We start from the raw sequence: 20,882 nt of genomic DNA, 5'->3' as shown, positions 1-20,882 counted from the left end.
GTTTGGGGAGTCTCCCACATGCCTTTTGGTAAATGTAACAGTTTAGGTTCCGTCCCTCTCTTCGCCCCAACCTGGGCTCGAACCAGGGACCCTTGCACACATCAACAACTGACACCCACGAAGCATCGTTACCCATCGCGCCACAAAATCCGCAGACCTTGCAACGCAAGGGGAAACCCTACTTCAAGTCTCAGAGCGAGTGACGTCACTGATTGAAACGCTATTAGCGCGCACCAACGCTAAGTAACTAGCCATTTCACATCGGTTACATAAACACCAAATGTGTTTGCGTATTGTTTTCTTTAAGCAATGGCTTTTTGCTGGCCACTCTTCCGTAAAGCCCAGCTCTGTGGAGTGTACAGCTTAAAGTGATCCTATGGACAGATACTCCAATCTCCACTGTGGAGCTTTGCAGCTCCTTCGGGGTTATCTTTGGTCTCTTTGTTGCCTCTCTGATTAATGCCCTCCTTGCCTGGTCTGTAAGTTTTGGTGGGCGGCCCTCTCTTGGCAGGTTTGTTGTGGTGCCATATTCTTTCATTTTTTATGAATAGATTTAATGCTGCTCTGTGGGATGTTCAAAGTTTCTGATATTTTTTTATAACCCAACCCTGATCTGTACTTCTCCACAACTTTGTCCCTGACCTGTTTGGAGAGCTCCTTGGTCTTCATGGTGCCACTTGCTTGGCAATGCCCCTTGCTGAGTGGTGTTGCAGACTCTGGGGCCTTTCAGAACAGGCTTATATATATACTGAGATCATGTGACAGATCATGTGACACTTAGATTGCACACAGGTGGACTTTATTTAACTAATTATGTGACTTCTGAAGGTAATTGGTTGCACCAGATCTTATTTAGGGGCTTCATAGCAAAGGGAGTGAATACATATGCATGCACAACTTTTCCGTTTTTTATTTTTTAGAAATGTTTTAAACAAGTATTTTTTTTATTTCACTTCACCAATTTTGACTATTTTGTGTATGTCCATTACATGAAATCCAAATAAAACCATTTAAATTACAGGTTGTAATGCAACAAAATAGGAAAAACGCCAAGGGGGATGACTACTTTTGCAAGGCATTGTATACAGTACAGAATCCATGTGTATATGTACGTGTGTGTACAGTGTGTATGCTATCATGTGTGTGTGTGTGTGTGTGTGTGTGTGTGTGTGTGTGCGTGCGTGCGTGCGTGCGTGCGTGCGTGCGTGCGTGCGTTCGTGCGTGTGTGTGTGTGTGTGCCTATGATTGTGTTGCTTCACAGTCCCCGCTGTTCCATAAGGCGTTTTTTTATCTGTTTTTTAAATCTAATTTTACTTCTTGTATGAGTTACTTGATGAGGAATAGAGTTCCATGTAGTCATGGCTCTATTTAGTACTGTGCGCCTTCCATAGTCTGTTCTGGACTTGGGGACTGTGAAGAGACCTCTTGTGGCATGTCTTGTGGGGTATGCATGGTTGTCCGAGCTGTGCGCCAGGAGTTCAAACAGACAGCTCAGTGCATTCAACATGTCAATACCTCTCATAAATATAAGTAGTGATGAAGTCACTCTCTCCTCCACTTTGAGCCAGGAGAGATTGACATGCGTATTATTAATATTAGCTCTCTGTGTACATCCAAGGGCCAGCCGTGCTGTCCTGTTCTGAACTAATTGCAATTTTCCTAAGTCCTTTTTTGTGGCACCTGACCACACCACTGAACAGTAGTCCAGGTGCGACAAAACTAATGGCCTGTAGGACCTGCTTTGTTGACAGTGCTGTCAAGAAGGTAGAGCAGTGCCTTATCATGGACATACTTCTTCCCATCTTAGCTACTGTTGTATCAATATGTTTTGACCTTGACAGTTTACAATCCAGGGTAACTCCAAGCAGTTTAGTCACCTCAACGTGCTCAATTTACACATTATTTATTGCATGATTTAGTTGAGGTTTAGGGTTTAGTGAATGATTTGCCCCAAATACAATGCTTTAAGTTTTAGACATATTTAGGACTAACTTATTCCTTGCCACCCAGTCTGAAACTAACTGCAACTCTTTGTTAAGTGTTGCAGTCATTTCAGTCGCTGTAGTATCTGACATGTATAGTGTTGAGTCATCCGCATACATAGACACTCTGGCTTTACTCAAAGCCAGTGGCAATTCATTAGTAAAGATTGAAAAAAAGTAAAGGACCTAGACAGCTGCCTTGAGGAATCCCTGATTCTACCTGGATTATGTTGGAGAGGCTTCCATTAAAGAACACCCTCTGTGTTCTGTTGGACAGGTAACTCTTTATTCACAATATAGTAGGGGGTGTAAAGACATAACACACAAGTTTTGCCAGCAGCAGACTATGATCAATAATGTCAAAGGCTGCACTGAAGTCTAACAAAACAGCCCCCACAATCTTTTTATTATGAATTTCTATCAGTCAATCATCTTTCACTTGTGTAAGTGCTGTGCTTGTTGAATGTCCTTCTCTATAAGCATGCTGAAAGTTTGTTGTCAATTTTGTTACTGTAAAATAGCATTGTATCTTGTCAAACACAATTTTTTCCAAAAGTTTACTAAGGGTTGGTAACAGGCTGATTGGGGGCTTTACTGTTCTTAGGTAGTGGAATGACTTTTGCTTCCCTCCAAGCCTGATCTCACACACTTTCTAGTAGGCTTAAATTGAACATGTGGTAAATAGGAGTGGCAATATCGTCTGCTATTATCCTCAGTAATTTTCCACTGAAGTTGTCAGACCTCGGTGGCTTGTCATTGTTCATAGACAACAATCATTTTTTCACCTCTTCCACACTAACATTACGCAATTTAAAATTACAATGCTTGTCTTTCATAATTTGGTCAGTTATACTTGGATGTGTAGCATCAGCATTTGCTGCTGGCATGTTATGCCTAAGTTTGCTAATCTTGCCAATTAAAATATTATTAAAGTAGTTGGCAATATCAGTTGGTTTTGTGATGAATGATCCATCTGTTTCAATGGATGATGGAGCTGAGTTTGCCTTTTTTTCCTAGAATTTCATTTAAGGTGCTCCAAAGCTTTTTACTATCATTCTTTATTTCATTTATCTTGGTTTCATAGTGTAGTTTCTTCTTTTTATTCAGTTTAGTCACAGGATTTCTGCATTTGCTATAAGTTTGCCAATCGGTTGTGCAGCCAGACTTATTTGCCATTCATTTTGCCTCATCCCTCTCAACCATACAATTGTTCAATTCCTCATCAATCCACAGGGATTTAACATGTTTTACAGTGGTGCATGCTTATTAGCAACTGGAATAAGCAATTGCATAAATGTATCAAGTGAAGTGTCTGTTTTCTCCTCATTACTCACCACGGATCAACATATATTATTTACATCAACAACATAGGAATTACTACAAAATGTATTGTATGAGCTCTTATACCCTATATTAGGCTCAGCCTTTGGAACTTTAGTTTTCCTAGATATGGCTCCTATATTGTGATCACTGCATCCAATGGATCTGGATACAGCTTTCAAGCAAATTTCTGCAGAATTAGTAAAGATGTGATGTTGATGATTGATGATGTTGATGATTTCATTCCTGTGCTGTTTGTAACTACCCTGGTAGGTTGACTGATAATCTGAACCAGGTGGCAGGCACTGGTTACAGTTTGACACTTTATACTGCTGTGAAAGGATCCAGGAACCCAAATGATTTGAGTGGACCCGTCCTCCTTATAAAACGTGTTTTGTTTCCAAAAGGTATCGAAATTGTCAACATAAAATACACCCATTGAGCTGCAATAATCACGTAGCCAGTTGTGAAGAGAAAGAATCGTGCTAAAGTGTTCAATGCCGCGATTCAGAGATGGCAAAGGGCCAGATATGATGGGTCTTTTGTTAGTGTTTAGCAGAGAGTAAATCAACTCTTTAAAATCCCGTTTCAACTTTTCAGAACTGCCCTTCATAATGTCATTAAAACCCACATGGACTACGATGGAGTCGATTTCCATGTCCTGAAGTCTGTCTGCTCGATTTAAAGGATCAAAACTGGCAGGAACAAAAATAGCATAAATAGGAAATTATACCAGTTTAATTTGAGGACCAGGATGTTCCATTCAGATTGCAAAATAGTTGGGAAGAGATTTTTTGATGTACCGATTCCATGCTATAGGGTGTATGAGTTGATACAGTTGAAGTTCGAAGTTTACATACAATTAGGTTGGAGTCATTAAAACTTGTTTTTCAACCACTCCACAAATTTCTTGTTAACAAACTATAGCAAGTCGGTTAGGGACATTTACTTTGTGCATGACACAAGTCATTTTTCCAACAATGGTTTACAGCCAGATTATTTCACTTATAATTCACTGTATCACAATTCAAGTGGGTCAGAAGTTTACATACACTAAATTGACTGTGCCTTAAACAGCTTGGAAAATTCCAGAAAATAATGTCATGGCTTTAGAAGCTTCTGGTAGGCTAATTGACATCATTTGAGTCAATTGGAGGTGTACCTGTGGATGTATTTCAAGGCCTACCTTCAAACTCAGTGCCTGTTTGCTTGACATCATGGGAAAATCAAAAGAAATCAGCCAAGACCTCAGAAGAAAAAAAATTGTAGACCTCCACAAGTCTGGTTCATCCTTGGGAGCAATTTACAAATGCCTGAAGGTACCACGCTCATCTGTACAAACAATAGTACGCAAGTATAAACACCATGGGACCACGCAGCCGTCATACCGCTCAGGAAGTAGACACGTTCTGTCTCCTAGAGATGAACGTACTTTGGTGCAGAAAGTGCAAATCAATCCCAGAACAACAGCAAAGGACCTTGTGAAGATGCTGGGGGAAACAGGTACAAAAGTATATGTATCCACAGTAAAACGAGTCCTATATTGACATAACCTGAAAGGCCACTCAGCAAGGAAGAAGCCACTGCTCCAAAACCGCCATAAAAAAGCCAGACTACGGTTTGCAACTGCACATGGGGACAAAGATCGTACTTTTTGGAGAAATGTCTGATGAATCAAAAATAGAACTGTTTGGCCATAATGACCATTGTTATGTTTGGAGGAAAAAGGGGGAGGATTGCAAGCCGAAGAACACCATCCCAACCATGAAGCACGGGGGTGGCAGCATCATGTTGTGGGTGTGTTTTGCTGCAGGAGGGACTGGTGCGCTTCACAAAATAGATGGCATCATGAGGGAGAAAATGATGTGGATATATTGAAGCAACATCTCAAGACATTTGTCAGGAAGTTAAAGCTTGGTTGCAAATGAGTCTTCCAAATTGACAATGACCCCAAGCATACTTCCAAAGTTGTGGCAAAATGGCTTAAGGACAACAAAGTCAAGGTATTGGAGTGGCCATCTTAAAGCCCTGACCTCAATCCCACAGAAAATGTGTGGGCAGAACGGAAAAAGCGTGTGCGAGCAAGGAGGCCTACAAACCTGACTCAGTTACACCAGCTCTGTCAGGAGGAATGGGCCAAAATTCACCCAACTTATTGTGGGAAGCTTTTGGAATGCTAACCGAATCGTTTGACCCAAGTTAAACAATTTAAAGGCAATGCTACCAAATAAACTTCTGACCCACTGGGAATGTGATGAAAGAAATAAAAGCTAAAATAAATCATTCCCTCTACTATTATTCTGACATTTCACATTCTTAAATTAAAGTGGTGATCCTAACTGACCTAAGATGGGGAATTTTTACTAGGATTAAATGTCAGGAATTGTGAAAACTGAGTTTAAATGTATTTGGCTAAGGTGCATGTAAACTTCCGACTTCAACTGTATGTATATATAAAAACAAATAATAATTGATCCTCGGGCCGGCCATTTCCCCATCCATGCCCTATCTAGTGCATTTAACTATATGGCATTTATCTAGCCAACTAGCGATTAGCATTAAAGATTAGCTATCATTATTTTAGGCACATGCCAGCTTTAGACTAACTAACTCACATTTTGCAGAGAGCAATATATGCAAATGAATAGTATAGTAGAGAACACGTGGATTCATATTTAGAAGCAACGTGAAAAGCAGCATACGCCGAATACAACAGGTGTAGACCTTACAGTGAAATGCTTACTTACAGGCGCTAACCAATAGTGCAAAAAAGGTATTAGGTGAACAATAGGTAAGTAAAGAAATAAAAACAACAGTAAAAAGACAGTGAAAAATAACAGTAGCGAGGCTATAAAAGTGCGTGAAGGAACTGTGTGAAGGAACTGTGTGAAGGAACTGTGTGAAGGAACTGTGTGAAGGAACTGTGTGAAGGAACTGTGTGAAGGAACTGTGTGAAGGAACTGTGTGAAGGAACTGCGTGAAGGAACTGCGTGAAGGAACTGCGTGAAGGAACTGCGTGAAGGAACTGCGTGAAGGAACTGCGTGAAGGAACTGCGTGAAGGAACTGCGTGAAGGAACTGCGTGAAGGAACTGTGTGGTGCCTGCTTGAGTGACAGGGGGCGGGACTTGATGTGTGTGTTTGGCCCGGGAACTGGAACCAAGCTGCCGCAGGAGGCAGCAGTGTAGATAACTATTTCGGCTAAATATTGTTACGAATTTAATTGTTTATTGGATTGTCTTTTAGTTGCACTGGTGCTCCCAAAAACAAACTCCAGGTCGCACATCAAAATATTCCATCACACTGTAGAGCCCTGCTTGGTACACCCACATGCAGTTAGAATCTCAACAGAAGGAGTTGGCAGAACCCTTCTGAACTCTTTTAAAAAATAATTGGGAAGTTGCTGTTGCACTTTTCTTCTATGTGGCAAAATAAAACATCTGTCTTGTGTGTAGGGACTAATGCCAATCGTAACAGTTTTATTTGGCCAGTGAAGTGAACTATTATCTCTCTGTGCTCCTGCCAGGTTCCGTTGTAGGAACAGGCGTCAGATGCGTACCCCTCCTGAGGACTCTGACTGTGCCTGTGACCTGTCCCAGTGGCAACACCACACTGACAAGAGAGGCCTTAGAGACCCGGTGCTGCAGGCCTCCTGGGATGCAGGTGTCTCCTTCATCTTCCATCAGCGCTCCCACGAGGACCAGCCAGGCAGCCTGAGTGCACCAGGAGTGATTGGACGAGAGGGCCTAGCGTTGAACCAAAGACAACCAACTAGCACACAGGAGCAACGTTACAGGACGAGAGGACCTAGGGATACACAAAAAAATTGAAATTCTCTCATGATGGAATTAGTCAGTGGCGACCCGTCATTCAGGGCAGGTGTGGCAGAGCCCCAACTGTTTTGAGCCCCACACTTGTAGGTAAAAAAAAAAAGTTGCGTGTGGGGGGGGGGGGGGGGCTAACCTCTTTTGCCTGTTATTTTGGCTTAATCGGCCATTTGCTCATCGGCCATTGTACATTAAGATTACACAACATGTTGGAAATCGCAAATTCAACAATGAGTCTTTTGGAAGGAATCAGTGGCTAACTGTAAGCGTTGCAAAGAAACCACTAACGTTAGCCTGCTATTCAATGGACTGGTCGTGTTTTTTTCCCAGAGTTCCCACCATAAATCAAGAGAATGCCAGACTTTGATGACAAAGTTTGTTGACAGAATTTGCCCACAAAGAACTGCTGCACCACCTTCACAAGGTGAGTCCAAAAATGTCTTGTATGTTGCTGCATAAATTATGTAATATGCAGAAATGTATACTGTAGCTAAGAAAGTAATACTAAGTGTCTGTTGTGTAGTAAACTGTTAGTAGTCCATGTGCCTTCCCCTACTAATTTGATCTATTTTCACCAATGCAGGATTGTAAACACATAACATTAGTAGTTGTGGTGCTTGGCTTGCACGTGCAAATTCAGTACACACAACATTCTATAATAGAATTGTGTTATTTGACGTGTCAAATTAAAAGCTTATTTAACGCGTCAAATAGTGTTATATGACACCAAACGGCGTTCGGCGTTCAATGTGCCTCACCCTAATAATTTGGTCTATTGCGTCTTTTGCCTACTGTTCTAACTTGGTGGGTCACAAATAGTCTATAACCTGTTTTAGAGAAATGTAATCATTGAATATTGTAAGAGCTTTCATTGTCTGTTTATATGCCCCATTTATTTATCCTATGGTTCTGACTGGTACAGGGAGTACACTGTAAGAATGGCCCATGTTCTAAATTCTGTCACTGTACATTTCAAAAGTGCTGAACAAAAGGATCAGTGTCCCGCTAGCAGGACAACTTCCGGTGAAACTGGAGAGCGCGCAATGCAAATAAATAATCATAAATATTATGGATTTTAAACATTTAGGGACATATAAGTATCTTATATCGGCTGAAAGCTTAAATTCTTGTTAATCTAACTTCACTGTCCGATTTAGAGTAGCTATTACAGCGAAAACATGCCATGCGATTGTTTGAGGATGGCGCCCCACATCAAAATATTTTTCCACCGGCACAGGTTTCATACATTCACATATAACAATGAAATATTCACTTACTTTTTGAAAATCTATCTCTGCTTTGTCATCCAAAGGGTCCCAGCTATAACATGTAGAGTTGTTTTGTTAGATAAAATCATTCTTTATATCCCAAAAAGTCTGTTCAGTTGGTGCCATCGATATGAGTAATTCACTCGTTGAATTTGCAGAGAAAGGAATCCAAAAATCAAAGCCTAAACTTTATTTTAACAAGTCAAAATACGTTTCTATTTACTCCTCAGATACCCTAAAATGTAATCAAACAATAATATTTCTTACGAAAAGAAGTATGTTCAATAGGAAACCGATTTTAGGGGGTGCGTAATGTCTTCATGGCGCGCGCATACACAAATTTCCAAGACTGTGTTCTTCTGCTAAAACTGATGTTTCTTATTCGTTTTTTTGAAGTTACAAGCCTGAAATCTTGAACATAGACTGCTGATACCCTGTGGAAGCCATGGGAATTGCATCCAGGGAGCTAATTCTTAATATAATCTTTCTCTTGCATTTCCAAGAAGATGGTCTCTCAAATTTTTTTAATTCTGGTTGGTTTTTCTTTGGAATTTCTCTTACCATATCTATTGTGTTATATTCTCCTACATTATTTTAATATTTCCACAAACTTCAAAGTGTTTTCTTTCCAATGGTACCAATTATATGCATATCTTGTCTTCAGGGCCTGAGCTACAGGCAGTTTACTTTGGGCACGTCATTCAGACAGGAGGTGGAGAAAAAAGGGGCCTAGCCCTAATTAACTTCCTGACTGATGTCTTGAGATGTTGCTTCAATATGTCCACATAATTTTTCTCCCTCATGATGCCATCTATTTTGTGAAGTGCACCAGTCCCTCCTGCAGCAAAGCACACCCACAACATGATGCTGCCACCCCCGGGCTTCACGGTTGGGATGGTGTTCTTCGGCTTGCAAGCCTCCCCCTTTTTCCTCCAAACGTAACAATGGTCATTATGGCCAAACAGTTCTATTTTTGTTTCATCAGACCAAAGGACATTTCTCCAAAAAGTACGATCTTTGTCCTCATGTGTAGTTGCAAACCGTAGTCTGGCTTTTTTTATGGTGGTTCTGGAGCAGTGGCTTCTTCCTTGCTGAGCAGCCTTTCAGGTTATGTCGATATAGGACTCGTTTTACTGTGGATATAGTTACTTTTGTACCTGTTTCCCCCAGCATCTTCATAAGGTCCTTTGCTGTTGTTCTGGGATTGGTTTGCACCTTTTGCACCAAAGTACGTTCATCTCTAGACAGAACACATCTCCTTCCTGAGCGGAATGACGGCTGCGTAGTCCCATGGTATTTATACTTGCGTACTATTGTTTGTACAGATGAATGTGGTACCTTCAGGCGTTTGGAAATTGCTCCCAAGGATGAACCAGTCTTGTGGAGGTCTACAATTTTTTTTCTGAGATCTTGGCTGATTTGTTTTGATTTTCCCATGATGTCAAGCAAAGAGGCCCTGAGTTTGAAGGTAGGCCTTGAAATACATCCACAGGTACACCTCCAATTGATTCAAATGATGCCAATTGGCCTATCAGAAGCTTCTAAAGCCATGACATTATTTTCTGGAATTTTCCAAGCTGTTTAAAGGCACAGTCAACTTAGTGTATGTAAACTTCTGACCCACTGGAATTGTGATACAGTGAATTATAAGTGAAATAATCTGGCTGTAAACAATTGTTGCAAAAATTACTTGCGTCATGCACAAAGTAGATGTCCCTAACCGACTTGCGAAAACTTTAGTTTGTTAACAAGAAATTTGTGGAGTGGTTTAAAAACGAGTTTTAATGACTCCAACCTAAGTGTATGTAAACTTCCGACTTCAACTGCACATCTCAATTGTCAGTAGAAACCACTTTTGTAAGCAAGTCTGCCATATCCGCTATGTTTTTTTAAAAGGCAGTAAATGAGGCTGAATGAACTGTTTCGCTGCAAGACAAGGCACCGCTGAAAGCCAGGTTTAGCAGTGGTAAGGTGTTGGGAGTTTTATGTAGGCCCAAACAGTTTGTGGGCACCATTAGTCACTGTTATAGTGCAATTCATGTTGTGTGGTGGCTTTGCTGGCATGCATCCCGCATTTTTTTTGTTGCCCCACCAAGATTTGCACACTAAAATCAGCACTGCTACTTGTCAAGATTCAATCCACCGTACTCTTTTTATAAGGGTGTGTAACAAAGTAATAACCATATTGAAGACTATTTTATTTTGGATAAAAAGGCTATTCCTATATGTAATTGTCCACATATCTTTCTTTCCAGTCCGTTTTGGGTTCTATTCACTGTGTAAATATTAATGTATATTGTCTAAATGTACTTATATGTTTTCTATTGAATCGTATACTTTTTTGGCTTGTTAACAAAAATATTTTGTTAAAATGTTAGACAATTTCACTTATGTCAGGATTTATTGAGCCAAGACAACTAGCAATTCAACAAACAAGATATTCCAGGTTATGGATGGGCAACTTTGATGGGGGTGGGGGCTACAAAAAATGTAGGGTCTGCAGTGGCTTGCAGGTCTGCGTACCCACATTCAAACCCACACTTGCAGTCAAAGCCTTTTGGGGGCCCTAAGTGAAATTGTTGCCCCCCCCCCAGAAAATGTGGCAGTTTTAAAGCAAGTTTGCTGCAATTCTACACATTTTGGCATAGCGTGGAGAGAAATGTGTCGTGGAAATTCTACATAAGGACACTCGAAGTTAATCTTTGTTTATTAACAGGAAGCTGGAGAGGTCACAGTCAAATGTAGATGCATAATGTTCCGGTCTTAAGTGAGCTCTATCGGGGCAGTCCCGTTAGATCTCTTATACTGCTTACAGACAAATTATATTTGCATGACTTAGCTTATTGATAATAAATTCATCATTTACTTTTGTTTCATGCATGTGACAGACCAATACCTTACAAGGCTTCTACTCTCCAAGCTGAGACCTTGAAACAGAGATATCCCTTTCTCAAAACAAGGTTTTGGGCGTGCTGCCAAATTGCAGATACTGATAATGAGGATTCGTTCAGTCACTTACTTGCATGAACACAGAAATTGGTTATTAGAAAAGCACAAACAATACAATTTTCCATCACAAATGTTTGCAGTTTTAATATGATATCAGAGTGAAAGTAACAAAATCAAATTGGGTTCCCCCGGTCAGTAATTCGACCATGATTAGATTGGTAAGTCAGTCTAGCATGAAATCTAAAAACGTTTTGATGACATAGGCTAATTGAGTGACTCAGTAACTGATCCGCAGTTGCCTATCCCTGTTCTAGGTCAATGACCCAACAAACATAAACATGACTTAAGGGCTGCAGATGCTGCATTACGAACATGACAATATGTCAACAATAAAGATGCTGAATGAACAGCTGAACAAGATAATAAAGGTAATGGTGCACTTGTTGATCTTTGAAAAAACAATTTGGATAGTAAATTCTTATGCCATTATTTCACAATTTAAAATGCCAAATATAAGGCCACTTGTATTTATGTAACACATTGTTTTTGGCTTATTAGGCCTGCAACAGCCTTGACATACAAAACAGCAACTTATATGAGTTTTGTAAACTGGAATATATTGTTCCTTACAAAAGTTTATTACAAGACTTACAAGTGAAGCAATTTCGATTTCCAGTAACTTCTCTTGGGTAACAGCAAATGTTCGTTCACTTCAGGTTAAGGACCGACATTTTATCCAGGGTCATGTTCAGTTGGTCTGAACTGGAGTGAAACAGGGAAGTACTATCTGCACTTGTCTAATAAGCAATGCTCATATTTTTTCCCCCATTGAAAAACATTTTACAGTGTTACCAATGAACACAACCCAGAATTCGCAGAGCTACGAGGTGTAGTTTCCCCTATATAGAGGTCTAGGACCAGCTTCCCCTCCCTCACAAAACTGTCCCAAGATCAACACCTAGAGGCAACTTGACCCTACTCCATTCGCATGACCTAAGACCTAGTTCACATGACGCTGATGTGGTCAGCCATGGTGTCCCTGGAGTTCCAGTGGTCGGTGATGAGGTCACAAAGGTGACTGAGCGTGCCCAGAGCCGTGTCCCTCAGCTCCATGTCTCTGTCCAGTGGGTTGCTCTTCAGGGTGAGGAGTAGTCTCTGGGGTGGACGGTGGGTCTCCAACAACTTCCCTAACTCTAGCAGCTCAGGAGGCTGGATGAAGTTGGAGCTATCAACGACAAAGACAGGAAATACAAGATACAGAATGGCTACGGTCCAATTTGCCACCCTTCTCTCAAAGTCTGCAGTTGTACATTCTACATCATGGATTTAACAGTGGAGGAACTGGAAACTCCCTACAGCCAATGCTTACACCAATCCATGACGGGGAGTTTGCAAGCGCACACTTTGGGGGAAGTGTGGAGAATCGGGACAGAGCCCAACTCTCATAAGACAAATTAGGCCTCTTCACAAAATGCCAAAATAGCCTACTGAAATGCTTATAGCAGCTACTTGCCTGATGTTCAGTTCTTTCACTGTGCTTGGTGAGGGTCCTTTGAAGAGTTCCCCCAACACTGTCACAGTCTTGGCTAAAAGGACAAAATAAAAATATTTGTTTCAATTCATGCATTCTATTTCAAAAATCAAATTCATACCATCCAGAGGTGTAGTAGCTGTGGGTGATGTATTGTTCTCTCTACCTTCTTGCCTTTGTGCCGTTGTCTGTGCCCAATAATGTTTGTACCATGTTTTGTGCTGCTATCATGTTGTTGTCATGTGTTGCTGCCATGCTAGGTTGTTGTCTTAGGTCTCTCTTTATGTAGTGTTCTGGTGTCTCTCTTGTCGTGATGTGTGCCTTGTCCTATATTTTTTTTATTTTAATCCCAGCCCCAGGTCCCCGCAGGAGGTCTGCCTTTTGGTAGGCCGTCATTGTAAATAAGAATTTGTTCATAACTAACTTGCCTAGTTAAATAAAGGTTAAATAAAATAAAAGGTGGCAGGGGACGTAACAAAAAAAGTCTGAACGAAACCTATGAAACATAGCTAAGTTGGCCTCTTACCGAGGCGGTTTTGAGCCAGGTTGAGAGACTGGAGAGATGGAACCTTTTTGAGAGAATTAACCAGCTGTCGGACGACATCTTCCTTGTCACTGCATTTCTCCAGAAGCCGACAGTCCTTCAATGACAACGCTGTCATTATGGAGCAGACAGGAGAATACAATTAGGATGCATCCCAAACGGCACCGTTTTCCCTTTAGGCCCTTGTCAAAAGTAGTGCACTACATAAGGAATAGGGTGCCATTTGAGACATAGCCATAGAATAGACTGATCAAATGCAAGAAGCTTTGCTTGTTTGTGATATCCATGCTGCATACCACTTTTTAGAGCTGCATACATGTTAGAGAAAAAAAAAACAGAATTAATATGAATTTTAATACATCACTTGATACAAAAACTACTTCATGGAAATCATTCCTTACCTTCCAACATACAGTAGTTATCCAGTAGCTGGAAGATTGCACAGTGACAGTCAGACAGGTTGATATCCTCCAAGGTGAGTTCCTTCAGGTGGCGATTAGACTCTGTAACAGCAGGAACACAAAAACAATTTTACCATATGGAAGAAAACATACCAAATATCTCCTAAGGCTATGAAGAGTTCCACATGCATTGTACATGAAGTTGTTGCTGAAGCAATTGGAAGCACACTAATAAAAAAAACAGATAATGCATATTCTAACCCATTATGTGAGCACAGCAGCGTCAACTTACACATACAAAACTGCTAGACAATAGCACTTGGATGCACTGACTAAGTCGCTCTGGATAAGAGTATCTGCTTAATCGAAATGACAAAAATGTTAAATGAAATGTAGTGCTTGTACTCTACGTTGACAGTGGTTTTAAATGACTCCATGTTACCTGCCACTGTGTTGAGGAGGTGGCTGGGTGAGAAGCCAGTTGAGCTGTTGATTCCTGAGACGTGAAGTGAGGTGAGGCGAGGAGAGCGTAGCAACACACACATCAGACTCTCCACACTGGTCCTCAATTTGGGTACTTTCACACACAGCTTCTCCAGTGAGAGTTCTAGCAATGGAAAGTTGGGACAAGTCTCAAATACAATACAAAAATAAATGCTCTTTGTAGACATCCAATTCTCTGCTACTCAATTTAAAAAAGTAAACATTGATATACCATTGTTGTATAAATGCGCATATGCAATCCTCATGTCTTAATATGTTAACCTTTCTTATGTTCAGATTTCACTTTTCTTGTTAAATTAATCTCACCTAACCCGACAACTCACTAAAACTTAATTTTAGTTCAAATCTGCATTTAATCTAAGACTAGGATTACTATGTGTCTGGTAAACAGGCCCCACAAACTACAATAAAACAAAAACATATTTTGTAGAGGTTGGATATGGATAACTTTGGGTGGTCTATATACTAGATTGTTGGCCACCTGCATGGTGTGCAGGCTGGGGAATGCTTCGCAGTGGGGCTCTGTGGTACTCTGCTACAGGGTGGATCTCCATGGAAAATGACCTGAGGGTGGGGCATGCATTCAGCAGGGACTCCATGAGAGCAGGATGGGTCAGGGACCCCACACTCAGCTCAATCAGGGAGCAGCCTGGTGTAGCAGACAGCTGCTGGAGAGACTCTGCCAGGCTCAACGCATCACCCTCCTCAAAGGTCCCTGCAGACAGAGGCATCAACAACAGAAACACTCGACCTGCGTCCCAAATGGCAGCCTATACTCTTTATAGTACCCTATTCCCCTTACCCTGGTAGTGCACAATAAAGTGAATAGGGGGCCATTTGAGAGGCAACCAATGAGTGCATTCCACATTCATAAATGTACTTTTTAGCATACCCTTGCTTTGTAATAAACACATAAAGCACAACAGATTGTATAGATTATACACTTACAAGCACTTTGCAGGCTTAGAGAATGGAGGCACAGCCAAGAAGGCAGGAGAGGAAGCAGTACAGGGAAGACTCCACCCCTGAAGTCATTGATCTTTAGTGAATGGATTTGTCCTTTGTGGCAAATCTCTGTCGAGTGACCAGCCGAGGGAATAAACATCTGGCACAATGGCTTGGGGACCATACATTGGCATGGGGAGCTGGTCATGTCAAGCTCTGCCTTCGCGGAGGCAATACTCAACCTTGGACGCTTGCATGGGGTCCCACCATTATTATCTTCTTCATCAAACTCTTCTTCCTCTGGGACCTGGCAGTTGGCTGCCTCAGCATCTCCAGTGCTGCTTCCTGCAGTGTTTGGCGCCTGGCAACATTTGACCATGTCACCTTGCATGGACTCCATTGGACATTGGTGGCTTTTACTCCGAGGTCCCCTGCCGTGAAGAATCCAAGCCAGCAGACGAGGATCTGGGCTCTGGTTTATGATGACATCACGGGCTGCCCCGTGGTCCAGTAAACGGTGCAGGGTGTATAAGACATCACTGGGCCACTCTCTAAGCTGAGTGCTTTCTCCCAGTTGAATGCACCTTACACCCTTCTCCAGAACGCTCAGAACAGACCTCCTTGCGAAGAAGTAGCCGTGTGGTCGTGATGTTCGAAGAACCAGGTGCTGGATGTATTTGGCCATGACTAACAGAAGGGAGTTAAAGTTGACATTCAGGAGGTATTTTGTATCACCTCCGAACCTGAAGCCATAGAAGGCCAAGTTAAAGAGCTTATGCATGCTCATCTCCCTCCATTCATCTTCGGTGAGTATGGTCTGGAAAAGAAACAAGAATAACATAATAATTAGGACAAAGGAATACAATTCTCTAGAAGTTTTAGTTCAGAAATAGTGTTATAGGGTTCAGAACTAGTGTTTCAGACTATAGATCACACACATAGCCATCCTTTGAACTAAAACTAGTAAGAACTAGTTATCCGGCTTTTGTTTTGTACTTTTCAACATTCTCAGTGGATTGCCTCACCTTAGTATGTGGTGGAGAGTGAAGTTAACTGCATGATTAAATAGTGAAAAAGCCAGATGTTATAAAGGGGATTATTATGTGGATAAGATACTTACACTCCCTTTGCGAGGCCCAGAGATTCTTCTCAATATTCCTGCCCACACAAAGGAGGTGGAGATTCCTGAAAGACAGACAAATAAAATGTTTAATAGAATAGCAGTAGTTAGCTACCCTCAAAGAGCTACCCCCTGCCTGAAAAATGGTGTGCCTGCCTGCAACATCAGCAGTGTGATTTGAGGCCTGTTGGTTTCATATAGCGCTGGTCCAGTATGTAATTTGGCTGCGCTGATCTCTCCACTGACAGTCATAGTGAGAGCGTAGCTGACAACGCCATGGACCAAAGCTAGGCTTTACAGTACCTACCTTTCCGGTTCACTGCAGGCTGAATTCTATCCAGATCAACAATGTTTAAACGCTGCAGGAGCTCCTTGATCAGTGAGATTGGTAGGTCTAAATGGGTAATAATAAAAACGGTTAATTTTCAGGATATTCACACTGCATTTTATCTTGTTTATCCTCTTTAGGAATACAGTCAGTAAGGAACATTCTAGCTAGTCATTACACATAAGAGTCATTGGACAAAGGAGTCTTCTGCATGGGGGAGTTTTGTTAAGAGCCCCAAAGCTCAATCTGAACATTAACAAATGTCGCTTGAGGTACAGTTTTGGAAGCATATGGACCTTATCTTTCATATCTGCGAGAAATCATTTTCAAAAAACAAAAAAAAGGTTACACACCTTGATAGGATTAGTGTTCCCACATGGCCATATCTCCATGTTACAGCGCTTGTTTGACAACAGACAACCACCTGTGCTAATTGCCTATCTATACTAGAGGTCGACCGATTAATCGGAATGGACGATTAATTAGGGCCGATTTCAAGTTTTCATAACACTCGGAAATCTGTATTTTTGGACGCCGATTTAAAAAAAACATTTTTAGACCTTTATTTAACTAGGCAAGTCAGTTAAGAACACATTCTTATTTTCAATGACGGCCTAGGAACGGTGGGTTAACTGCCTTGTTCAGGGGCAGAACGACAGATTTTTACCTTGTCTGCTCGGGGATTCAATCTTGCAACCTTACGGTTAACTAGTCCAACGCTCTAACCACCTGCTTTACATTGCACTCCACGAGGAGCCTGCCTGTTACGCGAATGCAGTAAGAAGCCAAGGTAAGTTGCTAGCTAGCATTAAACTTATCTTATAAAAAACAATCAATCATAATCACTAGTTATCTACACATGGTTGATGATATTACTAGTTTATCTAGCCTGTCCTGCGTTGCATATAATCGCTTAGGTACACGTTGCTCCAACCATAAACATCAATGCCTTTCTTAAAATTAATACACAAGTATATATTTTTAAACCTGCATATTTAGTTAATATTGCCTGCTAACATGAATTTCTTTTAAAAAGGTATGCATATCTGTATACCCAGTCATGTGAAATCCATAAATTAGGGCCTAATGAATTTATTTCAATAGACTGATTTCCTTTTATGAACTGTAACTCAGTAAAATCTTTGAAATTGTTGCATGTTGCATTTTATATTTTTGTTCAGTATAGATTAGAGGTCGACCGATTTTATGATTTTTTCAACGCCGATACCGATTATTGGAGGACCAAAAAAGCCGATGCCGATTAATCGGCCGTTTTTTAAATTATTTATTTGTAATAATGACAGTTACAATACTGAATGAACACTTATTTTAACTTAATATAATACATCAATAAAATCAATTTAGCCTCAAATAAATAATGAAACATGTTCAATTTGGTTTAAATAATGCAAAAACAAAGAAGAAAGTAAAAGTGCAATATGTGCCATGTAAAAAAGCTAACGTTTAAGTTCCTTGCTCAGAACATGAGAACATATGAAAGCTGGTGGTTCCTTTTAACATGAGTCTTCAATATTCCCAGGTAAGAAGTTTTAGGTTGTAGTTATTATAGGAATTATAGGACTATTTCTCTCTATACGATTTGCATTTCATATACCTTTGACTATTGGATGTTCTTATAGGCTCTTTAATATTGCCAGTGTAACAGTATAGCTTCCGTCCCTCTCCTCACTCCTACCTGGGCTTGAACCAGGATCACATTGACAACAGCCACCCTCGAAGCAGCGTTATCCATGCAGAGCAAGTGACGTTTGAAAAGCTATTAGCGCGCACCCCGCTAACTAGCTAGCCATTTCACATGGGTTACACCAGCTTAATCTCGGGAGTTGATAGGCTTGAAGTCATAAACAGTGCAATGCTTGCAGCATTGCGAAGAGCTGCTGGCAAAACGCACGAAAGTGCTGTTTGAATGAATGCTTACGAGCCTGCTGGTGCCTACCATCGCTCAGTCAGACTGCTCTATCATATCATAGACTTAATTATAACATAATAACACAGAAATACTAGCCTTAGGTCATTAATATTGTGGAACCCTGAAACTATAACGTTTATTCTTTCAGTTAAATACGGAACCGATCCGTATTTTATCTAACGGGTGGCATCCATAAGTCTAAATATTCCTGTTACATTGCACAACCTTCAATGTTATGTCATAATTACGTAAAATTCTGGCAAATTAGTTCGCAACGAGCCAGGTGGCCCAAACTGTTGCATATACCCTGACTCTGCGTGCAATGAACGCAAAATGACACAATTTCACCAATATTGCCTGCTAACCTGGATTTCTTTTAGCTAAATATGCAGGTTTAAAAATATATAATTCTGTGTTAATTTTAAGAAAGGCATTGATGTTTATGGTTAGGTACAGTCGTGCAACAATTGTGCTTTTTTTGCAAATGCGATTTTGTTAAATCATCCCCCGTTTGGGGAAGTCGGCTGTCTTTGTTAGGAAGAAATAGTCTTCACAGTTCGCAACGAGCCTGGTGGCCCAAACTGCTGCATATACCCTGACTCTGTTTGCAAGAGAAGTGACACATTTTCCCTAGTTAAAAAAAGGTAGGGGTGTGGATCAGAGAACCAGTCAATATCTGATGTGACCACCATTTGCCTCATGCAGTGAGACGCATAGAGTTGATCAGGCTGTTGATTGTGGCCTGTGAAATGTTGTCCCACTCCTCTTCAATGGCTGTGCGAAGTTGCTGGATATTGGCGGGAACTGGAACACGCTGTCTACAAGTCGATCCAGAGCATCCCAAACATGCTCAATAGGTGACACGTTTGGTGAGTAAGCAGGCCATGGAAGAACTGGGACATTTTCAGCTTCCAGGAATTGTGTACAGATCCTTGCGACATGGGGCTGTATATTATCATGCTGAAACATGAGGTGATGGCAGCAGATGAATGGCACGACAATGGGCCTCAGGATCTCGTCACGGTATGGCTGTGCATTGAAATTGACATTGATAAAATGTAATTGTTTGTTGTCCCTAGCTTATGCCTGGCCATACCCTAACCACACCACGGGGCACTCTGTTCACATCGTTGGAGACGGCTTATAGTAGAGAAATTAACATTACATTATCTGGCAACAGCGCTGGTGGACATTCCTGCAGTCAGCATGACAATTGCACACTCTTTCAATTCAGATCATGAAACATGGGAGCAACACTTTACATGTTGCATTTATATTTTTGTTACGTGTAGCATGCTCTGAACACCTATGTGTAAACGTAATTCAAGAAGTGTAGTTTCGTTGGAGGCATCCATAGCTGTATGGATCTTCGCAAAACACCTACAATATAGTTAATTTTTTATTCAAAGGATTCTTTATCGACGAAAGATAAGGGCCATATGTTTCAAAAGCCGTGTCGCAAGCTATGATTATTGACGTTTCTAGAAGTTAAAACTGCGTCGGGATTGTAGTTCACATGAGTCAGTCCTGGGCCAAGTTAATAATGGCTCAAAACTGTAGGGAGAAGGCAGAATGCCACCTAGCGTTTGAGAGCTGGGTTGGGTACCAGCCCATTCATGTATTGTACATGCATTAGCTAAAATAGCTGAGTAACACTTAGCTTTGATGCAACCAAGATCGTCTTTTGTCCAGCACAATGTAAAAACTCCCTTGGTTGCATCGAAGATGAGACACTTACCAAGAGCTTTCTTGTCTAGTACATCCATGTGACGACTCACTGTTTTGAGGCATATCTCCTTCAAGGTGGGTGTATTGGTGAAAGAAACTTTGGCATCCTGCCACTCCTTGGCTCTTCTAATTTGTTCAAGGTAAGGAGCAGGCATGCTCAGTCTCAGATGAAAAGCGAGGCAGATTAAATAAACATGCAGCAGATCAGCTCCACAGATTTCAGTCAGAATATTTGCTAAGACTCAAGAGTTCAGCTGCGCTATTTCATCATTTAGGCATAATACCTAAAAAAGATAGTAAAAAAACGAGCTAACTAACCAGCAACTGGTTTTAAAAAATGAAAAAAACTCCAGATATCTCTTCAAATTGATGCAGGTCGTTGTTTGGTTCCTGTAGACTTCTGGTTAATTACTTTCTATCAAGATGTCATAGTTGGCAAGGATAAAGAAGTACTTCCGGGTCACGTATTTTTGGAATCCTTCAGAATAATAGTCCCGTCCTGTATAC

The 20,882-nt window shown here is 41.0% G+C and overlaps 1 protein-coding gene across 1 annotated transcript; it reads right to left on the bottom strand.

Moving 5' to 3' along the window:
• Positions 1 to 11,084: 11,084 nt before the first annotated feature.
• On the bottom strand, positions 11,085 to 20,860 carry lrrc41 (leucine rich repeat containing 41). Its single transcript, XM_029750650.1, has 10 exons — positions 20,386 to 20,860; positions 16,697 to 16,783; positions 16,390 to 16,454; positions 15,273 to 16,086; positions 14,806 to 15,039; positions 14,263 to 14,427; positions 13,821 to 13,922; positions 13,402 to 13,530; positions 12,858 to 12,930; positions 11,085 to 12,569 (listed from the first exon to the last, which is right to left on the bottom strand). The coding sequence occupies exons 1-10, from the start codon at positions 20,528 to 20,530 to the stop codon at positions 12,350 to 12,352; spliced, it is 2,034 nt and encodes a 677-aa protein (XP_029606510.1). The 5' UTR covers positions 20,531 to 20,860; the 3' UTR covers positions 11,085 to 12,349.
• Positions 20,861 to 20,882: the final 22 nt, after the last annotated feature.

Source organism: Salmo trutta, chromosome 4 (assembly GCF_901001165.1).
Source record: "Salmo trutta chromosome 4, fSalTru1.1, whole genome shotgun sequence".
NCBI classification, from domain to species: domain Eukaryota; kingdom Metazoa; phylum Chordata; class Actinopteri; order Salmoniformes; family Salmonidae; genus Salmo; species Salmo trutta.
The sequence above is the reverse complement of the archived record's forward strand: the minus strand, read 5'-3'. Positions and strand labels throughout refer to the sequence as shown.

Excerpts from the sequence above, each read along its gene's own strand:
- lrrc41 (XM_029750650.1), bottom strand. The coding sequence starts at position 20,530 with ATGCCTGCTCCTTACCTTGAACAAATTAGAAGAGCCAAGGAGTGGCAG. Across the intron at positions 13,923-14,262 it reads CCTCCTCAACACAGTGGCAG|AGTCTAATCGCCACCTGAAG; the intron begins GTAACATGGAGT and ends CTGCTGTTACAG. Across the intron at positions 12,931-13,401 it reads CCTGGCTCAAAACCGCCTCG|CCAAGACTGTGACAGTGTTG; the intron begins GTAAGAGGCCAA and ends TTGTCCTTTTAG.